Source organism: Stenella coeruleoalba (assembly GCF_951394435.1).
Source record: "Stenella coeruleoalba genome assembly, chromosome: 10".
NCBI lineage: Eukaryota > Metazoa > Chordata > Mammalia > Artiodactyla > Delphinidae > Stenella > Stenella coeruleoalba.
Genome location: NC_137156.1, coordinates 77648494 through 77668823, shown reverse-complemented (window position 1 = coordinate 77668823; position 20330 = coordinate 77648494). Strand labels below are relative to the sequence as shown.

The window sequence follows — 20330 nt, the reverse complement described above, 5'->3', positions numbered from 1 at the left end:
CCACCACCCATGGCTGCTGTGAGGATTAAGTCATGTCATGTTTGCTTCATGTTAATTCACCATCATTGACTGTCGTGATTGACAATGTTTCCCCCTTGCTATCTATCCACAGTCACGCGCATGGGAGGTATCACTGCTATTACACCATCTCTTTTGTGACTTTCCTGGGGCGGAGGGGGGGAGGGCAAACATCTAAACCAAATCCAGTCATCAGAGAGCACGCACGGGAGCGCCCGCTGCTAGAGCAGATGGGCGCAGAGCGTGTGCCCGGCTCACAGCAGCTCTGAGTGTCACGGCTGCTACTGTGGAATCCAGGAGGGATGCGAGCTCCGCTGGGCACACGTGGTCTGCCATTCCTCCATCAAGAAGGGTGTTAGCGCCTGCCCACACTTGACCTGACACGCATCTGTTTGTGTACCAGAGGCTCGGTTATGCCAACTCAAAACCCACACACATTTGTGGTTTGTGTCCCTTCCTATTTACTACGCTGTCTCCCCTGAACATCCAGGGAAGAGAAAAATTGCAGTGTCAACACAATGCACTTGATTTCATGAACAGCATTCTTAATGAGGAGACACCAACAGAGGGCAAAATTTCTGAACATCTAAAGATGAGAGTAAAAGAGAGACCTTCTTCTATCTGCCTATGAAGCTAAATTGGTGTTGACTGATTTACCACGGAATATACAGACGGCTCAGTCATGGGCTGAAGAGGGATGTGAATTTCTCAGATCAGAAAGTGAAATCCTTCTAATACCAAACTGCAACAAACCTGGGTTAGATGTTACAATTCCCACTTTGAGTTTCCATTTTCTGTTCCAGAGTCTGTGTAGTTAGCTCAGCCCTATCTGAGTGTGAGAAGAAAAGCTGTTTTATACTTCTGGAAAGTTCTTTCCCAAGCTAGAATTACGGTCAATAAGATGCTCAATTTGTCATCAAGGTACGATAGCACTGATTAGCTGGAACTAAGAACAGAACAGACAGGTGATATTATTCAACATCAAAATCTATTTGGCTTCTAAAACACTTGAAAATACATATAGTTGGTCCTCAAGTTTTCTCCTTTGTGTTTTTGGCAAATCCAAAACATAGGATCTTTTCAACACACAAACATGTGTTACAAAAACAGGCTGTGGAAGGAAGTAAATGCCTCCAGACAAGCTATTCCCCGTCTAGGCAAAACAATGTAATGATTAACACAGTGGGCAATGAAGTCAGAGTGGCTGGGTTCAAATCCAGGATCCACCAAAGATTAACACTGTGACTTATGATTTTACCAAGCCTCAGTTTTCTGATCTGCAAAATGGATGTAATAATTCCAAGGATTCGAATGTCAATCCGCTTAGCACATGTGTATTATGGTGAATACTCAAGAAGAGATTCTTGGCTGTTCAGGCCTTAAGATATATGAAGCCATGTCAGGGTAAGACTTTCTTTGCTCATCAGAGAGAGAAGAGCTACCTTCAAAGCAATTTTCCTCAAGAGTACAGGAAAAAAAAGAATTAAAAATATCTTCACAATACTGACAATTCGAAGTGGACGCTCATGTCTCGCTCACAGTTGCTAAGGTATTCTATGGAGCAAGTTAATAAATAAACAAGTTGCATGCCCCAGCATACGGACTGGACACCCTGTATAGAGCTCTTTTCCCAGCATCAACCTCAAATTATGAAAATCGCAAAGAAACCTTCTCCAAAATTTCCTCTTCTGAGTGGCAGCAGCTGTGCTGCTCCAAGTCTTTTTCAAGAACGTCAGCACATTAATGCCATATAACAGCTTGTCTTGGTGAGACGGGGGGCTGGAGCTCTTGGAACGGCCTTTCTGACTGTAGTCATTCAAAAGGTGCGTTTTGTTACCATCTTCGGGAACAGGGCCAAAATGGCACACTTCAAAAAGTACTGAATTGATTTCTTCTCCCTCATTTCAACTGAAACGATTACAGCTCTGCACCGTCGCATGTTGGTATGGGTTACACTATTTAAAAGGCACACACGGGGCACCACTTATAAAAGGAGGCAAGTGGTAAGTGCTCATTGATTTTTCCTTGATTGTATCTTTATTAGTTGTCCCACCGCCCTGACCCTGGTGCCAAAACGCTCTGCATGTTTCTTCCTAGCTTTACAGCACCTTCTGCATTGTTACAGATTTTACTACATCTCTTCAAGGCAGACCTTTGCAAGGAGACTCGGAGAGAGACCTTACCTGTAACATCTCAGCCAACCGTATTTCAAACTAAACTTCTCCCACAAACTCATGTTGCTGCCTGTAAAAATGGTGCTCAAATAGCTCCCTAAAGGACTTCTGTATATCCTCCAGTCGACCAGAAATATACGAGGTCTCTACCTATATTTTTTAGTTTTGGCCAAATGTGATGTAATGAGACTAACAATTGGCCTCCAAAGAGGTCCCTTTCAGGAAACATACTCTTAACCCAATGATGCCAAAGGGCCTAAATATTTAAGGATACTTCTGGCTGTGCTCCACGAATATCAGTGCGCTCCCCAACTTATCGCGTGTCCTTGGGGCTGAGGGGCCATCTGTGGCCAATGGGGAGCAAACAGGAGTGGAGGATTACACTCCCGGGCCGTGCAGTTGAAAGCTAGGTGCCTCGTCGATTTTTCTATCAATTTTTTCTCCACCCCAGGTGGGAAAGGGCTGCCCAAACCCCCTCAGACTTCACACGGTGAGGACTCAGCTTCGTGTGGTTACGCCGCTGGGTGGCGGGGGGGGTGGGGTGGGGGTATCTCCTGCAGCAGCTCTAGCAGCTGATGCCAGCGCTGCCCAGGCTGACCACCCTGCCTCAGTGTTGTTTCAGAAGGGACAGGGCCGTGGGTGGGGTCACATCTTTAGTTACTTAGGGTGAGCTCCTCTGGAATTGTCTGCAAGCCCATTAAGAGTATCACCCAAACCAATCATTAGCTTTATGGTCGCCCTTCCCTTTTTTTTTTTTGCGATACGCGGGCCTCTCACTGTTGTGGCCTCTCCCGTTGCGGAGCACACGCTCCGGATGCACAGGCTCATCGGCTCACGGGCCCAGCCGCTCCGCAGCATATGGGATCTCCCTGGACCGGGGCATGAACCCGTGTCCCCTGCATCGGCAGGGGACTCTCAACCACTGCGCCACCAGGGAAGCCCCGCACTCCCCTTTTTTGGCCCAAAGTGGTTCTGCTCGGTAGGTTCACCTACATTTCTACTATCCTTAGCTCCCAACAGGCAACTTTCAGCTATTTCTAGGATAAGTACTTTGCACAACTGAGATCACGCAAAAGAAGGAATTCTAGAAGGAAATTCCGAAAGTTATTTTCAAGCCATGTGTTAAGCAGTGAACATATAATTGGGAATTGTGTGCAGTCCTACGATATGATTACATGTCCGGGACAGCATCTGTTTAGATCTGTAAACCTGATTTTCTTTATTCGAGAACAATGACTTCTCTTTAGGCACAGCAGGACCCAGAACTGAATTTGTATTTTTCTCTACAGTCAGGGATCTGATATTCACCGTCTGCTGGGGAATGGAATGAACATTTCCTGGTGCTCAGACCTAATCCTCACATGAACTCACTGGCACATTTCTTAACTCTATTTTGCAGAGGAGGACGCTGAAGGTGATGGAGGAGTCTTGTCTAAGGTAGTGTTTCTCGCCCTTTTTTTCATAGGCACCTCCCCTAAGGGGCCTTTATAGACTTTTTTTCCCTAATCACACCCTCCCAATGAAATTTTAATATCAATGACAAACTGCATATCTGTGTATGTACTAGATACGTGTGTGTGTGTGTGTGTGTGTGTGTGTGTGTGTGTATATCTATGCTTGATATACAAAAAGTTTTTTCACCTTCCCCAAACCCGTTTTCACCACTTTGGGGATGATCACATTCCCGTTAGAAATATATGCTCTAAGGCGACCCACACGGTGAGGGACCGGTAATGCCTGGCCCCAAATCCAGGCTGTCTGACTCTGGCCCGTGTTCGTACTTCACTTCCCAGTGTTTGCCGCTTTTCGTCTTGCCCTCTCGCAGCTTTGGCCCTTCATACGTTTCCATCACTCTCAGGATATGACAGTGGCATCGGGGCCTTCGTGATCGGGCCCCTCCTGTCCTCATGCTTTGTTCCAGCAACACTGAACCACAGGTGCCTGCTTACGAGAGGCTGGGTTCTCTCTCTCCAGCGCCACACCTCCTTCACTGGCTGGGGACCGCTGTGCTTCAAGGCCCAGCTCATGCCTCAGCTCCCCCAGGGAGCCTTGTCTGACTCCACTCCGCCCCCCGGCCTGCTGCAAGTCCTGCCTGCGTGCTGTCACAGCAACTTGGGCTCACTGCTGTCCGTACACTCGCCGTAGTCTTTGTTTACCTGACTGCGTCGCCCAGGGGACCGTGAGGGCCTTGAGGGAAGGGCCATGAACCCTAAATCACCAGGCCCAGCACAGCGTGCGGCAGGAACTCCACAAGCGCTTGCCGAATGGGAGCTGCAAGGGGCTCCAATGCCCACAGAAAAGGAAAATAGCTTTATTATTCCATAGCAGAACCCTGAGCTGAACCTTCTAAACTCCTGCATGCACTCTTTAATAATCCTGCACTTGAGACAGGATTGAAAGCACCCCTCATTTTTCCAGGGCATGACACACACACGTGTGACACCAGAGTCCTAGTGAGAACCCCAGGCTGGCCGCGCTGAGCTCACACACCTGCCTTGTTTCTTTCCGGCTATTTACACGCGCATTTGCCCTGCTATCCAAGTCTGAATTCTCTTTTCTTAGTGCAAATCCCTCCCCTCCTTGATTCCGACTTCTCAGCTTTTGGAGGGGCACTGCCCTCTTCTGTCTGCCTAGCACCTGCATCCAGTCGCCTCTCTGGGTCTTGACGGTCCTTTGGGGAACCACCCCTTGTCCACCTTCAATGCATGTGGTTTCGAGGGCAACGTCCTCATTTCTGGGCTCCAGAGTTAAATGTAAGACCCAGGCCTGACAAGTCTTCATCTCCGCTGGCTGCCAGAGGGCTCTCGGGACGGGCAAATACCCCGAGTCAGTCCTAAGACATGCCACCTTGGGGTTTAACTGGCACTACTGGAGGAGAGCAATTCCCTTTCCACTGGGATGGGGGGATGTAAGTCCAACATGGGCCAGAGGCCACCATGTGGAAACAGTCAGAGGGCCTCCCCAAGAGAAAAGACCAGACAGACAGAGAAAAGTGCAGATCCCAGAGACAGAGGGCGAGGGAAAGAGGCTCACAGAACATGCCGAGCCCCGTTTTCCTTGTCTTTCCAAAAGAGCTGGGCCTGATGCTCCGGAACATCCAACGTCACGCATCAACCAGCTCTTTCCTTCCTGTGCTTAAGGCAGTTTGGAAGAGGTCTCTCTCTGTCAGCAGCAACAGAAATGGTTCTGACCAGGAGTGGATGAGAACAACGCACACTCCTGCGCCCACGGCAGGCATTTCAACAAATGCTGGTTCCCTCTCCCTTCCCTGGTCAAAGAAAGCAGCCGAGCCTAACGGTGAGGCACTGGCACAACAGGCCCACGGACCCCAAGTCCACGTGACTCAGAGCTGAACGTCCATCACGCTCCGCCTCCACAGGATTCAGTGCAGTACCAGGTACGTATCTCAGGGGTTCAAAAAGTTCATGGATTCTAGATTGAAGACATCTTGTGTTCAAAACCAGGGCCCACCACTTCCTGCAGAACCCTTCACGAGTCACGCGCCCCACCCCGAGCTTCTGCCCCTTACTTTTAATATGGGGATGGGAACATACAAACGTGTCGTAAGGATCCCAGGAGATGGGGCCTGGCGAGAGCTTGGCACAGCAGCTGGTGCTCAAAAAGGACTCTGTGAACATCAGCAAACACCCACATCGTGCAAGGGACGCTAGTGGAGAAACAATTCAGAGTCCTCGGCTTTCACTTCCAACGGTTTCATGAACCCGTTGCAATTGCAGTGAAAAGAGCCCTATAGTTTTGATTCAGACTCACTGAGTTTGTCAAAAATATGAACAGTGTGAATTTCTAATGGGAAAAAACACCTTGAATGTAAGGGTCTTGAAAGCTCTCTTTATGACATTACACAGCCCCTTCCTGTAAGCAGCTTGCCCTCAACACGTCTGCTTGGCCAAATGTCCACGGTCTGCTTTGGTCAGAGTGATCCGTTCTCAGGTAGGCAGAGAGCCAAGGTGGGCCAACCAGAAACAACCCTGAGGTTTTTGCTAGAACTATTTGGAACAGGAACTTTTCCACACTGGGGTTGCTAGGGTTACCCAGCCAGGGGCAGCTGTGGGTTCTCTGTGTTCCTTTGTGGGGAGAGTCTGCAACTAAAACCACACGGCACCAAAAGGAGCCAAGAGGAGGGCAGGCAGACCTTTCGTTCCCTCTCTGTGCTCAGTTCAACCCACGTTAGGCAGCCTCCCAGTTACTAACAGGCTCCAGACAACTATTTGTTTGCAAACCACTGTCCTGGAGAAAGGACGGCATGGAGGTGAGTCTAGTGTTTCCAGGCTCACCCTGAAACACAATATAACCCATCATCTAGCTGGTCTGTAGCACTAACGCAGCTATAGTTAGACGCCTGGGGGAGCCTCGGATGAACGCTTCCTTCTTCTCTTGTTCTTTCCAACTGAAAACAGACCTAGGGACACAGGCCAATCTGTCGGCAATCTGTTGATCCCACCTTCAGAATGTATCTATATCCAATCAGTTCTACAACCTGCACTGCTGCCCTCACGGGAGACACCATCACTCCTTCCGGGACCAGTTCAGTAGTCTTCTACCTGGTCTCTCTGCTTCTGCCCCTTGCTCCTCTGCAGTGGTCTTTGCAGCACAGCCAAGTAATCCTGAAGTTAGATCACAACACTTCTCTACCAAACAGTACTTCTCTTAGGGTCAAAGGCAATGTGTTTACAATGGCCCACAAAGCAGTCCCTGACCCAACTCCCTTCCATCCTGTTTCTTCCTGATGCCCTTTCCTACCACTCTCTCCCATTCTCACCTGCTCCAGCCACACCTCTTGGCCATTCCTGGAACATACGAGGCGCACTCCTGCCTCAGGGCCTTTGCACATGCTGTTTCCTCTGCCTGGAACATGCCCCAGGTGGAGCCCATTTGACTCCTTCCTCCTTTAGGTCTTTGGACAAATACCACTCGCCAGGTAGGCCTTCCTTAACCACTCTGCCCGCTCACCGCTAAGCCTCAGCATCCCCCCTCTGCTTTCCAGATTTAGTTTTCTCCATTATACACTTACCGCCACTTCGTTTGCTTTATTTATTGCCTGTCTCCCCCACTAAGATGTAAGCTCCATGAGAGAAGAGTGTCTGGCACACCACAGGGGCTCAAAATTCATCAAATGAATGGAAAGAAGGGAGGGAGGGAGGGAAATATGACACGTATTCATCACTGATGAAGCTTGTTAAAGGGCAGAAGCTTCCTACATCAGTCTGACAGGTGAAGGCAGCCAGGCCAGCCGCGTGGGCCAAGCCTGCTTCACTCAGTTAAACTGGCTGAGAGAGTGTAGCTGAAAAAACACACAACTTTTAAATAGGAGCTGCAAGCAGGCTTCCCGTGGGAAGCAGTGAGAACCAGTTCAAGGATGATGCTAACATAAGGATGACTTGCCATCAGCCATCTTTATCCTGTGTCTATTAAATGCCACATAACATGATAAACGTTTTCCTATCACCGAATTTTCAGCAAAGGGCTATGAAAAAAATTTTCAGGTCAAGAGGAGCTATTATGCGGATACGACAAAGTGAAGCACGGTCTCAGGGAAACTGGAAATGCTATGAAACTTATTAACTCCGTTTGCAGGTTTAGGAACTGAAGCTCAGAGTGGAAATGGGATTTGTTGCCAGCAAGTAGCAGGCCTGGGATTTGAACCCGGATCTCCCTGATTCCCAAGCAATCGCCTCTTTGGCACTCAATCCTAGAAACCCATCATGAGCGCCTTCATCTCAGTAGTGGCTCTATCCCACCGGCTTCTTGCAGATAAAGCGGATCTCCCAGGTGGCGACACCAGGAAACACTCCAGCTACCTTACCTTTCTGAATGAAGAGGCCGTGGGCTTCCCCTCCCCTCGGGCCAGCCACCCCCCGCCAGGGCAGCATGCTGACAGCACAACCCGACGCCCACACCCTCTGTGTCAGGGCTGCCTGGCTGACTCACCTCCAGTAAACCAGTACAGCAATGAGGAGGATGAGGCACACGAAGGTCAAGGCTGACACCACAATCAGAGGGACGATCCACTCCATCCTCCCTGGAGAAGGGCGGCTTATCATTCCCGAGGTGTTCTTTTCTGCTGCAAAGAGAAACCACGCCAGTTAGAGGGCAGAGGCTAGCCGAGGGGGGGCGCTGGGGAGCCAGAGTGCGATGGGGATTTCTGCTCCAGTTTTGGGTGGTTTCTGGAGAACAAGGCTACCTGGTGACGAGGGGCAACCTGCAGCCCACGCTGCTTCCCCCCGAGTCCCAAGCCACATGGGACCTGTGCTGCAGGCTGCACCCTGTAATCGCCAGTGGGATGGATTTGCAGGTAGCGTTCAAGACGTTGTTAAGAAGAGTTGCACGGAAGACAGAGACCCAGCCTCACTCCAAGAACCGTACCATCCCTGAGCGGCCTTTGGATACACTGAACGAATGTGCTCAAGTCGGAATGTAGCACAAAACTTGCCTGTGGAAAGAGGCGGGGGAGCCTTGCAGGTTTGCCAAGGCAGGAGGGGTGGAGGCAGCGATGGGTTTTACTAAGATGACCGGCTGTGACCACAATGGGTATGTCTTTCTTTGTCTGCTTAGCATCTGTTACTCCTTCCTCTAGTAACTGCACCCATTTCTGCTGTGGGAGACCACCTCTCCCCAAAAGACAGTCCTGGTGGCACAACTGTCCAAGTGTGGGCCCCCCTAGGCTCCTGGCCAAGTGGAGGGGCAGGACTCAAGCTAAGGCAATGGTACTCTCACCCCAGAATCTCAACGAGCCACTCCAAGTCTGAGCAACCGCACATCCCAGAAGGAGCACCCAGACTCCTCTGCCTACCAGTTCCCACCACCCAGATCCCCAGAGATCCTGTTTCTCCTCAAATATGGTTCAAAAGCTTTTCCTTTGATCTCATCTCCCAGCCGTCCCCTCTCCCCATCCTTCTAAAAGCTCTCGGACCGGCCGCCACGCCTCACTGTCCTGCGAGTGCACATTGGCTACTCAACGGCAGCCGGTGCAGGGGTTAACCGGGGAAGCTTGTGAAATGGTCCAGGATTCTCTCGGGTCAGCCAGTGCCTCTTACCCCAGCAGCTCCTCCTGCCTCTCTCAGGCCCCGAGGATCTTCACAAGTCCCCAGCAGCCTCAAGTGAGAACCTAGTCTCTTGAACTGTGGAGTCAACACCTGGAAATCTCCAGGTAGCCCGGATGAAGCTCAGATGCGGTGCGGGGCTGGGAAGAAAGAGCCCAGGTACACAGAGGCGGTCACGAGAGGCACGCGGCGAGAAAGCGAAGGTTCACTATGACCGCGAGAAGCCCACGGAATCATCCCCAGCTGGCTGCAGGCTGACCCGTGCTCAGCAAGGTTTCCTCCTGCTCTGCAGAAACGAGGCCAGCTTGCAGCCAGCCGCAAGCGTCCGTCTGCTGGATGGACTAAATGCAGGGCTAATCAGGCTGCGTTTCCAAGAGAGAGGAGGTGGGCTGAGCAGGAAAGAGATAACTGTCCCTGGGAGGAGACTGCTAAGGAGGCAAGACCTGGAGTGAAGCAGAAACGGGTTACAGGGTTTTTACTGGGTTTCCTCGAATGTACTGGACCTTGATGCTCTCCTTTGTTTCATGCACAGGCAGGGCCAGATTTATGCCCAGCTCACAGGTAAAAAGACACAGAGGCAGGCAAGTGAGGCACACTCTGATTAAAAATCACAGCAGGGCAGCCGGCGGTTTATAAACTGCCTTCCTGACTGTGCCAGCCCATTTCTCGATATCCCTCGCTCCACAATTTTTCATCAGGCAGCTATCTGTCAAGCCCCGACTGTGTGTCAGGCACGGTGCTACGGGAGGCGGATGCAGCAGAACATCAGACAGGAACAACCCTGTGCCCGTGGGGCAGGAATTTACAGGGGGAGAAGCAGACACATGACCAAGCAATTAGAATAAAATGAAAGTGATGCCAGGGGAAGCACAACGGGTACAGGGGAACAGCTGTCCTAGCCCAGGAATTCTGGAGGCTTCCTGACGTTTGGGTGGGAGCTGAAGGATGAAGGGGAGTTAGCCAGGCCAAGGGCAAGGGCAGATGTGTTCTGGAGAGAGTGCACTGAAGCGGGGGGGGGGGGGGGGGGGCGGGTAGGAGAACAAGGGGGGCCGCCAAGATGGAGTGCTAGAGGCCACCTCAGCCAGGGTCTGTAGGCTGAATTACGGGCACCGCTTTTAGCCCCCAGGGCTTGCAGTGGAAATCACTGCAGTATTGTAAGCTGAGGCAGACCAGCATCAGATGTGCAGTCTGTCCCGCGATGTAATGCTTTAATTGCAAAGCTCTGGCCGCCAGCCACACTTTCCCTCATTGTTCTTGTATCTTTAGATAAAGCAGGGATTTTAATTAGGAATTTATGGGATTTTGATTATGTAGCTCTTACGTGGTATGAGTTAACTGGGTTAGAATGTGTAAACACACGTGCGGCAAAAACCACAGTTGCAAATGAGGATAATTTTGCAGGGCTCCAGCAGGGGGCAGCCCAGCTAGCTAATAATCTGGCTGGCAGTGGGGAATCCCCAAGCCCGGGTGGTCCTGTTAATGGAAAATATGGCAGGAGGGATGACATTACAGGCCACACGTCCAAGGAACTCGCTATCCACCGTGGGAAGCCCCTGCATACCCAGGGTCTTATTTCTTTCCTTGCCTTCTTACAGAAAAGGATTCTTGCCTGAGCTACTACACAGCAGGCAGCTACGGGGAGGAGACCGAATGCAAACCCCAGGTCCTTCTCATCCTCAATCACTGAAAAGGACCCTTCGCCAAAATTGTCCCTCAGGTTTCCCCACTGAGCTACTTCTCTTTCTAATATTTCATGGCGCTGTGTAAGGTTTTTTTTTTTTTTTTTTTTTTTTGCAGCATGCGGGCCTCTCACTGTTGTGGCCTCTCCCGTTGCGGAGCACAGGCTCCGGATGCGCAGGCTCAGTGGCCATGGCTCAATGGGCCCAGCCGCTCCGCGGCATGTGGGATCTTCCCAGACAGGGGCACGAACCCGCGTCCCCTGCATTGGCAGGTGGATTCCCAACCACTGCGCCACCAGGGAAGCCCATGTGTAAGGTTTTTTGTTGTCGTTTTTGTGAGGGGATGGAGTAATGAACACATCAGAAATCCTTCTCTGGACAGCCCCCGAAGTGGCGGTTTCTATGGAGGAAACTCAGGCTGGCAACAGCTTGCAGTGTGAGACAGAGACCTAAGGAAATGATTCTGACAGCACTTTAATCTCGGCCTGGACTAATGACCAGCAGCCGGATTTGCCCGGGTCTTTTACATAAAGGTCAGGCAAATATAGGAGTGCTCCTGGATTTCCATGCGGGCATGAGAAAGCCGAGTTCATGTTAAAATACACAGTACTGCTTTGTCTTCGCAGTACCAGGAGCCTGGAATTTCATTCCATGGCCACACAGTCATGTGGAATCTGTGCCTGTCACTCTCCTGAGGAATCCCACACTGCCCTCAGGGACAGCAAAACCCTTCACGAGTGGGCCTTCCTCCCGCCCCATCATCACCTGCTGCGCCCCCTGCAATGGGTTCCGGTCACACCCACTCACCCAGTGACCATGCTGGGCCATGGGCCCACCTCTCTGCCTTTGTCCCTGCTGATCTCACTGCCAGGAACACCTTTCCCACCCCGCCCTCAGAAGCTCCTCTTCATTCCTCAGTCCTGGTTCAGGTGCCACCTTCTCTGTGAAGCCTCCCCAGACCCTCGGTCTGTGCTCTGGAGGGCAGAGTAAAGATCACAGGTTCAAATCCTGGCTCTGCTACCTTCTACGTGACCTCTAACCAATAACTTAAATCAGTTTAGGCCTGGAGTTCTTCATCTATAAAATGGGATAAAAAAACCTACTTCATAGAGGTGGTGGGAAAACTTAAGATGCACGTAGAACGCTTAGACGTGTGCCCGGCATTGAGCAAATGCTAAGTAAATACTCTCATTCTCGTCACGGTGGTTGTCACTGTGCAACTTCTTTTACGGCACGCATCACACTCAATTACAAGTGCTCTTTTTTTTTTTTTTTTTTTGGCGGTACGCGGGCCTCTCACTGTTGTGGCCTCTCCCGTTGCAGAGCACAGGCTCTGGACGCGCAGGCTCAGCGGCCATGGCTCACGGCCCCAGTCGCTCCGTGGCATGTGGGATCTTCCCGGACCGGGGCACGAACCCGTGTCCCCTGCATCGGCAGGGGGACTCTCAACCACTGCGCCACCAGGGAAGCCCTACAAGTACCCTTTTACTACTTACTGTAAGGTCCCCCAAAGCAGGGCTGATCTTCTCTGTATATAGAACAGTAATAAAGCTCTGTCTCCTACTAGCTATGCAACTCTGGGCAAGTTACTTAACCTCTCTGGGCCTCAGTTTCCTCATCTGTAAGTGGAAATAATATTGCTCACTACCTCGTGGGTGGCGCGAGGATTACACGAGCTAATGCAATAAAACACTTCGCATGTTGCCTGGCAACCATAGGACCTGGTTAACATTATCAACTGTGATGACGGTCATCACCATCCCCACCCACCACCCACAGCATCACTAATTATCACCATCACCACCAGCATCCTCTCCCTCTTCAACACCCTAGCACGGCGCCAGGCAGATGCTGAGTGCTCATCGGGTGTCTGCTGAATCGGAATCCCCCTGGAATAAATGAGGGCATGGGTGGCAACCACACAGAACCTCAGATAGGTTCTACGGGCATCAGCAGCAGGGGGCTGCCTGTGAGGAGACCGCCAGCGAAGAGACAGTACCTCAAAGTCTGCCCTGAGACAAGACTGCACTACGCTTCTTGCCACCCTTCAGGAGAGACGCTTGTCCCACTGCCTGAATCAATCTGTGGCCCAGCAGGCCCTCAAAGGAGAAAGCAGGATCAAATAGTGAACTACCAGAAGCTACTAGGGACACCTAACATGCCGCCTGAGCTGGGTATACACTCTCTTCCTCCTTTGCTTCAGTCTCCTGACAATCTTCCCCACGCCAAGGCCCCCAGAGACTAGAACATACTATCAACTTTTCAGAGAAACCAACATCCTGCCCTTCAGAGTCAGGCAGACCTGATTACAAATTCTGGCTTAGGCCTTTCTAGCTGTGTGACTTTGGATAAGTGAGTGCCTGTCTCTGAGCCTCTGGTCGCTCCTCTGTCAAAGGGAAACAGATGATAACGCTCACCTCTCAAGGGACTTCGAAGGATGAAATGAGATAATCTGTGCAAAGCAGATTGCGCCAGATGCAAAACGAAATCACAGGGCGTCTTGATCAGAAATTACGAAAGAGTTTCAAGAAACGACAGCAGAACATGAAGGCGAACACAGGGCCTTCTGAGCACAGGGCTGTGTGACTGCACGGGCTGCATCCTCAGAAAGCCAGACTGGTCACAGTGCCCGCGTCCAGAGAACGTTCGTTCTTCCTTTCAACGGAACCAAGCAACGGCGCTGACTGTGATAAAATTAGATGCTCCCAACTGTTAGGAGCAGCTCACTTTTATTCAGAGCTTCACTTGTATCCCAGCTGCCTCCTGAAAGGTCCAGCAGAGCTTGGCCACCCTGCTCCTGGAAGGTTTGCCTCTCTCTGTGATGCCCGAATCCTGACACCAGGACAAGTGCAGGACCTCTGGGTTAATGCACCTCCTTCTCGCCTCCATCTCTGATTTGTCCAGCTGGTTTGGTTTTGCCAGCAGGCCTAGCCCTTTGATTCCTGCCTGCCATGGGTTGTGTGAACTGGCAGCCCACAGATGTGTCTGGCTTGGCACCCCTCCCCTGGGAGTTATTAATTAAATTGTGAGTTAGTTGCCAAGATTTAATAAACAATAGAGTTCACAAAAAAATCAAAAAGGGAATCTTCTCCTGGAGATGTTCAAAACTGGCTAGCAACACAGGTCTGAATTCCCACATGGCAAACATCAGCTAGAACCAAGCAGCACACTCTCTAAGACAGGGCATGGCTCATCAGTTTGCCACAGTCCTCACTGCTCCCTAATGTCTCACATCAGACCTGCTTTCTTCACTCCTGACTCCTGCTGCCAGCTCCCTCTGGCCAGTCGAATTTCTGTCTGCAGGATGGCACTCTGACCTAATGAATCAGCAGAACAACACACACACCTGGGACTTTGACAAAGGCCTTATCATCAAAAGCAAAAATCATGGTTTAATAAAACTCCTGACCAGGATTCTGAAATTACTAATTCAGCTCGAGAGAAGAGGCTGCTTCTGACCAGGCAGCTTTCCCAATTCCATATTTATTTTCAAAGAGATTTTATTTTTCAACCAATTAGAAACGAATCAGACAGTTGCTCCCTCTATAAACGTGGGCCATTCCTCTCTGTGGACTTGGACCTTCTTCATACTCTTTCCAGGGCTGCATCTTTCTGGTCTGTGTGTAAGAGGATAAAAATGGAAAGGAGGTATCAACTTACACCCCCCTCTCCCCCCATGGATGTGATGTGCGGATGAGGGGCTGCTAGGAGGGTCAGAAGATGTGAGGCCAGGCAGGGCCGGGACTCAGAGAATGAGCCGGTCTCAGAAATGGCTTCCAGTGGAAACTTACGGCAAAATGCTGTCTAATACCTAACCCTCTCTGAGCATCTGCGGGAGGGAGGGAGGGTTTAATGACCTCCCCACAGCCCTCCCTCCTCCCAGCTTTTATTTCCACATCCACCAGAATCGTAAAGTGCCTCCGTTCTGCTTTTTCCAAAAAATTAAAAAAAAAAAAAAAAAAAGAAAGAAAAACAGTTTTCAGTGGCATATGTCATCACTGAATTAATGCTGTTTGCCTTTTACTGGCTTGGCTCTCATCCCAGTAGAAGCAAATAAAAACGGAGTACAATGTACTATAAATGCTACAGGCAGTGAGACATCAGATGGACCTTTCTGAAACGCTTCCTACCCCGCAGTGAGGGCTCAACTTCTGCTTCAGGACAAGAACCCCTACGTGGTCAAGACTAAAATGAGCTTGGATCTGAGAGGCCACTCTCGGGACTCGGGGAAAGTAGGATTCTTTCGCTTTTCAAGAAAGATTAGGAGCAGATGTCTGCACACTCAGACATCTACAGCCGGGTTCAGTCGCGCACAACGGGACTGCATTTGCTCTGATAAGGCCACTCCTTCAAAACCACCCGCAGCTGTGAATTAAGGCGCTGGTTTTTGTAAAAAACTGTGCTAAAACACACAGAAAAGTCACCGTCTTAACCACGTCTAACAGTACAGTTCAGTAGGGGTAAGCATATCACACTGTTGTGCAATCGATTTCCAGAACCTGTTTTTCATCTGCAAAACGGAAACTCTGCACCTTTTAAACAGCAATTCCCCAACACCCCGACCCCAGCTCCTGGTAACCACCATCCTACTTTCTTTCTGCCTTACAACTTGACTACACTCTAGGTACCTCACCTAAGTGGACTCATATATATATATACACACATATATATGGAATCATACCCATATATATATATTTATCTTTTGGGGACTGGCTTACTTCACTAATAAGTCCTCAAGGTTCATCCATGTTGTAGCATGCGGCATGATTTCCTTCTTTTTTAAGGCTGAATAATATTCCACTATAGGTGTATACCACATTTTGTTCATCTATTCATCGGTCATTTGGGTTGCTTCCACCCCTTGGCTACTATAAATAATGCTGTTATGAACATGAGTGTACAAATATCTCTTCAAGACTCTGCTTTCAATTCTCTTGGGTAAATACCCATAAGTGGGATTGCTGGATCATATGGTATTGCTATTTTTAATTTTGCGGGGAACCTCCATACTGTTTCCCAAGTGGCTTCCACTTTACATTCCCACCAACGGGGCACAAGGGTCCCCATTTCTTCACATCCTCACCAACACCTTATTTTCTGTTTTGCTTTGCTTTGGGGGTTTCGTGGTAGCCCCCTTAATGGGTGTGAAGTAAACAGGCGGCCGCTTTTTTATGGGGCCACAAAATTTGTCTTAATTTGCTGGAGCCCTGGCATTAGCTAAACCAGAGACACGACTGTGGGTTACAAATACATATATTCTCCTGCAACGGGACACGGGTTCCATGCTCCGATTACCACGTCTGAGCTGGATTTAGAGCATCTGTCATGTGTTTCAATTTATATCACCACTAGGAGTTCTCATCAATAAGCCCTCCTTACCATTTCACACAGAGCTCACTTAATCAGACTCAACAGTGGAACTGTCATGTGTATTTCCATTAGGTGCTGGAAAATTGAGGGCGTTTGATAAATCCCAATTTAATTCGAAGTCCCATATATACGGCAGGTCCTCATCTACCAGAAATCACCGCCACAGACACGTCATTGCAACGTCACGTGACTCTGCCATCAGTCAGGACTCACGTCAAACACACCACTCCTTACAGCCTGAATTCCTGACCCCAGCCTGTTTGGAAACCTCGGTGTTCTTGGTGAGGTCTGGTTGCCTGCACTAAGAGATACACAGGCTGTCCTAGTTCAAAGGTCACTCAGTGGGGGGCAGAAACTTCCAAGGACCCAGACACTTCCCTGGAGGAAACGAAATCACACGGGTGCCTTCAGGGCACCTGAGCTAGTTCTTTCCCACACTCCCATGAAGATCACAGCCAAGACCCGGGGCAAGCAGAATTACGTAGAAAACTTCTCCCCACAAAAAACCTGACTGCAAACTGCCACGGTAGTCCATACGAGTGCCTGTTCTATTTTATTTTGAATAAAGTATGCAACATTTTCCTACCTCCATATACCCCAGCTGAGTTTCACATTCATGATGTCTGCCCTATCTTCATGAGCCTGTATTGCTACTTCTTTCTGACCTTAAATTAACTACTATTTTTTCCCTCAAGTACACTTTGAAAAGGAACTTTACGTTAATACTATAAATCAGAGTTTCTCCACCATGGCGCTATCAACACTTTGGACCAGGTCATTCTTTGTTGCAGGGCTGGTCTGTGCCCTGTAGGATGTTTAGCAGCAGCCTTGGTCTCCTCCCACTAAATGCCAGTAGCAGCCCCCTCCTCAGTCATGATAACCAAAAGTGTTTCCAGATATTGCCAAACATCCCTGCAGGGAAGGGGAACAAAATCATCACTCTGGTTGAGAACCTGTGCCGTAAATTAAAAAATGGTATCTTTTTAAAAGTACACGTTCAAATACTCGTTTAATAATTAACACGTCACCTGAAACCATCTTGTGTTGCCCACTCAGGGAGCAAGCCCCTAAGGCGGGATGCAGGCAGGACCACGATGGAGTCAGGGCCCATGTCTGACCCCCAGTCTCGCCACGTCTTGCCCGGGGCACGTTCCTTAACCGTCTGAGCCTCAGTTTCCTCACCGGCCTAATGGCAACAAGGACAGCACGGGCCTCCCGGGGGATTAAGTGACATCACATTTTGGCTTTTAGCACAGACAACACCAGCATGGAACGAATGTTAACCAGTGATGTAATTATTTTTATAGTCAAAGGTTTTCTTTAGAGCTTGAAAGTTCCAAAGAGGTGCCCAAAGGAGTGGGGTTTGCCCAAAAGGAGTGGGGTGGCTGGAGCTTAGCACCCTTGACTCTGGCTCAGAGCAGAACAGCAGCCCTCAGTCGCTGACCAACACTGTCCATTCCTAGCCCAGGGGCAGGACAAAGGCCAGCCAGGGGCCAGTTCTGGCCTGGAGACTGTACTTTCCTGACCCCTAAACTGGACTGTCTCTTTAGTTGACCCCGAGAAGGCAGTCAACAAGCTTTCGGTGAATGAGTGTTTACATAATGGGGTTCTGACCAAGATTGAATCTGAAAAAGGAGCCCTGATTTTAAGGAAAGAAAAATGAAAAATCCCAGCACTGAGTGATGAGTTTGTAGACAATGCCCACCCTGAAATGCTTTTGCTGGGGCATGCCACGTACCATCCCGAGAACATTTTACTGCACCAGTAGGCATCTGAGGGTGCCCACACCACATCTGGGCTGTGCCTCCTGAGGGACGGACCATGCCTACCGCCTGCCTGATCTCTGCATGTGTCTGCGCCGGCCCCTTCTTCTAGAGAAGCATTCTCCTCTTCTCCTTCCCTGCAAGTTAATACTAAAGCTACTACTCATAGCACTTGAAAAGATGTTATCAAACATCAAGCCTTTTTGAGATGCTGGTAAAAATATAACACAGTTTGTAACTTTAAACGTTAACGCTTTTTTCAAAGAGACTAAATATTGATTTAAAGAATTGTTTTTAACACGAAGAAAAAATAAATGTGGAACAGATTTAAACAAATGTACATCCACAGTCTTTCAAAGAAGTCACCACTAACATTAAAATGATGGTGATTTCGTTTAAAAAATAAACACCAAGCTGGAGGAGGCAGATGGAGAAAAGGCTGAGATGGATGGAAGCAAAGTGAGACCTTGGGGGTCGTGGACAATGCAGGGTTTTCGGGTTTTACCCTCAAGTTACTCACATCTTTTATTCACCAGTGGGTACACACGTTTCTGCTTAAACCAGGGGTCAGCAAATGACAGCTCACCAATCAAATGAGGTCCACTGCCTGTTTTTGTAAACAGAGTTTCACCAGAACCCAATCACAACCGCCCATTTGGGTAGCACTGGGCACAGACCAGCCCTGGCTGCTTCCGTGATACCTGGCAGAGATGCACACTTGCAGCAAAGACCTATGGTTCACAAAGCTGAAAATGTCTGCTCTCTCGGGCTGTTTGCAGAAGAAGTTTGCCAATCTCTGGCTTAACCGATCCCCACCACTACTCTCAACCTGGAATTGCCTGGAACTGCCTGGAATTCTAAAGGAAGATCCCTTTTGGCTTTGGGAGGGAGTGGATGTTCCCATTGAGATGAAGGTGGCAAGGGAAGATGCTCTGATTCACCAGTGCTGGGGACAGAGCGGAGTTCCTGGAGGTCATTTGTAAAGCCAGCTCATTGGGGATCAGAGTCTCCACATGCTCTTTAATGTCCAAGGATGACTGCAGAAGAAGGACCTATGCGGGGCCTCCTAAGTCACCAGTGCCATCATGTGGCCCTCGGGATGCCGAAAGCTCCTCGTTCCTTGTCTCCGACAAGGGTGACTCTGCACCTCCTGTGGCACTAAGGGCTATGCCTATCCCCACTTTACAGACAGACTCTGGGCAAAGACTGGCCTGAGGACCCTGCGTGAATAAAGGGCAGAGCCTACTGTAGGGATCTGACTCCAGAGCTACCCTGCCAAGATGGCAGACGCTCAGATGCCTGCAGCGTTGAAACTTGAGACCCGCACGCCCCGTACCTGGAGGTGGAAATACCCCAGGTTTACCACCTGTTTCTTCTCCCCTTTCCTTGGACTCTGGAACTTGACTCCCATTGCAATGACTCATTTCTGCTTACTTGGACTACGTCCCAGGTCCCCACCCTCAGTCTCTCAAGGTATCAACACTCCCAACCCAAGCTCTTAGCAAGCCACACTTTTCAGGAGTGTGGACAAAAAAAATGTTTAAGAGGAGCAGGCTGGGAATGCAACTTGCCAGAGCCTCCAGCCCAGAGGCCAAACCACTCAAGCTTGACAAGCAATTCCAGGTCCACCGCTTGTCTCTGGAGAAACCACAGCGGTCCGAGTCACCATTGCCATCACCTCCTAACTCTACTCCCTGTGTCCGTTCTTGCCTCCCCAGATGTCCATACAGAGGCCCACATGACCTTCTGAGAAGGTTAGTCAGATGAGTGACTCTCTTGCTGAAATCCATCACTGCTTTTCCATACCCGTTAGAACCAAATCCGCAGCGTGGCTGATGAGCCCTTCCTGATCTGAGCTCTGCTTGTCTGTGAACTCATCCTGTATCCTTCACCTTGGCGGTCTAGACACACTGGCCCTCTGATGGCTCCTTGATGATCCTAATTAGTTCTCACTTTAGGGTCTCTGGACCTGCTGCCCCTCCTGCAGCCTAGAACGCTCGTTCATGGGTCATGGCATAGCTAACTCCTTCTCACCACCTGAGTCTCCATTCAAATGCCATCCCTTGACCATCTGATGCTATACTGTCCCTGTCCCCGACTCCAGCACTTGACGTTATGCAGTTGTTTACTGGAATAGTCTCAAGCTTGTCCATTAGAACATAAACCCCAGGAGAGCAAGGCCTGACTAGATCTAGAGTCTACTTCCAGTACCTATTCCAGTGCCTGGGACACAGTGGGTACTCTATAAATATTTCTTCAATATCT

The 20330-nt window shown here is 49.8% G+C and overlaps 1 protein-coding gene across 19 annotated transcripts in view; it reads right to left on the bottom strand.

Annotated features, from left to right (window-relative positions):
* PTPRG (protein tyrosine phosphatase receptor type G) overlaps positions 1-20330 on the bottom strand; it is a 907646-nt gene that overhangs the window by 82534 nt on the left and 804782 nt on the right. For 17 of the 19 annotated variants that reach the window (XM_079935460.1, XM_079935459.1, XM_079935474.1 and 14 more), the window contains one exon: positions 8142-8274. In XM_079935460.1, the coding sequence (XP_079791586.1) occupies positions 8142-8274 (133 nt within the window). The remainder of the gene's footprint in view (positions 1-8141; positions 8275-20330) is intronic. The other 2 variants (XM_079935469.1, XM_079935473.1) reach the window with 1 other exon arrangement.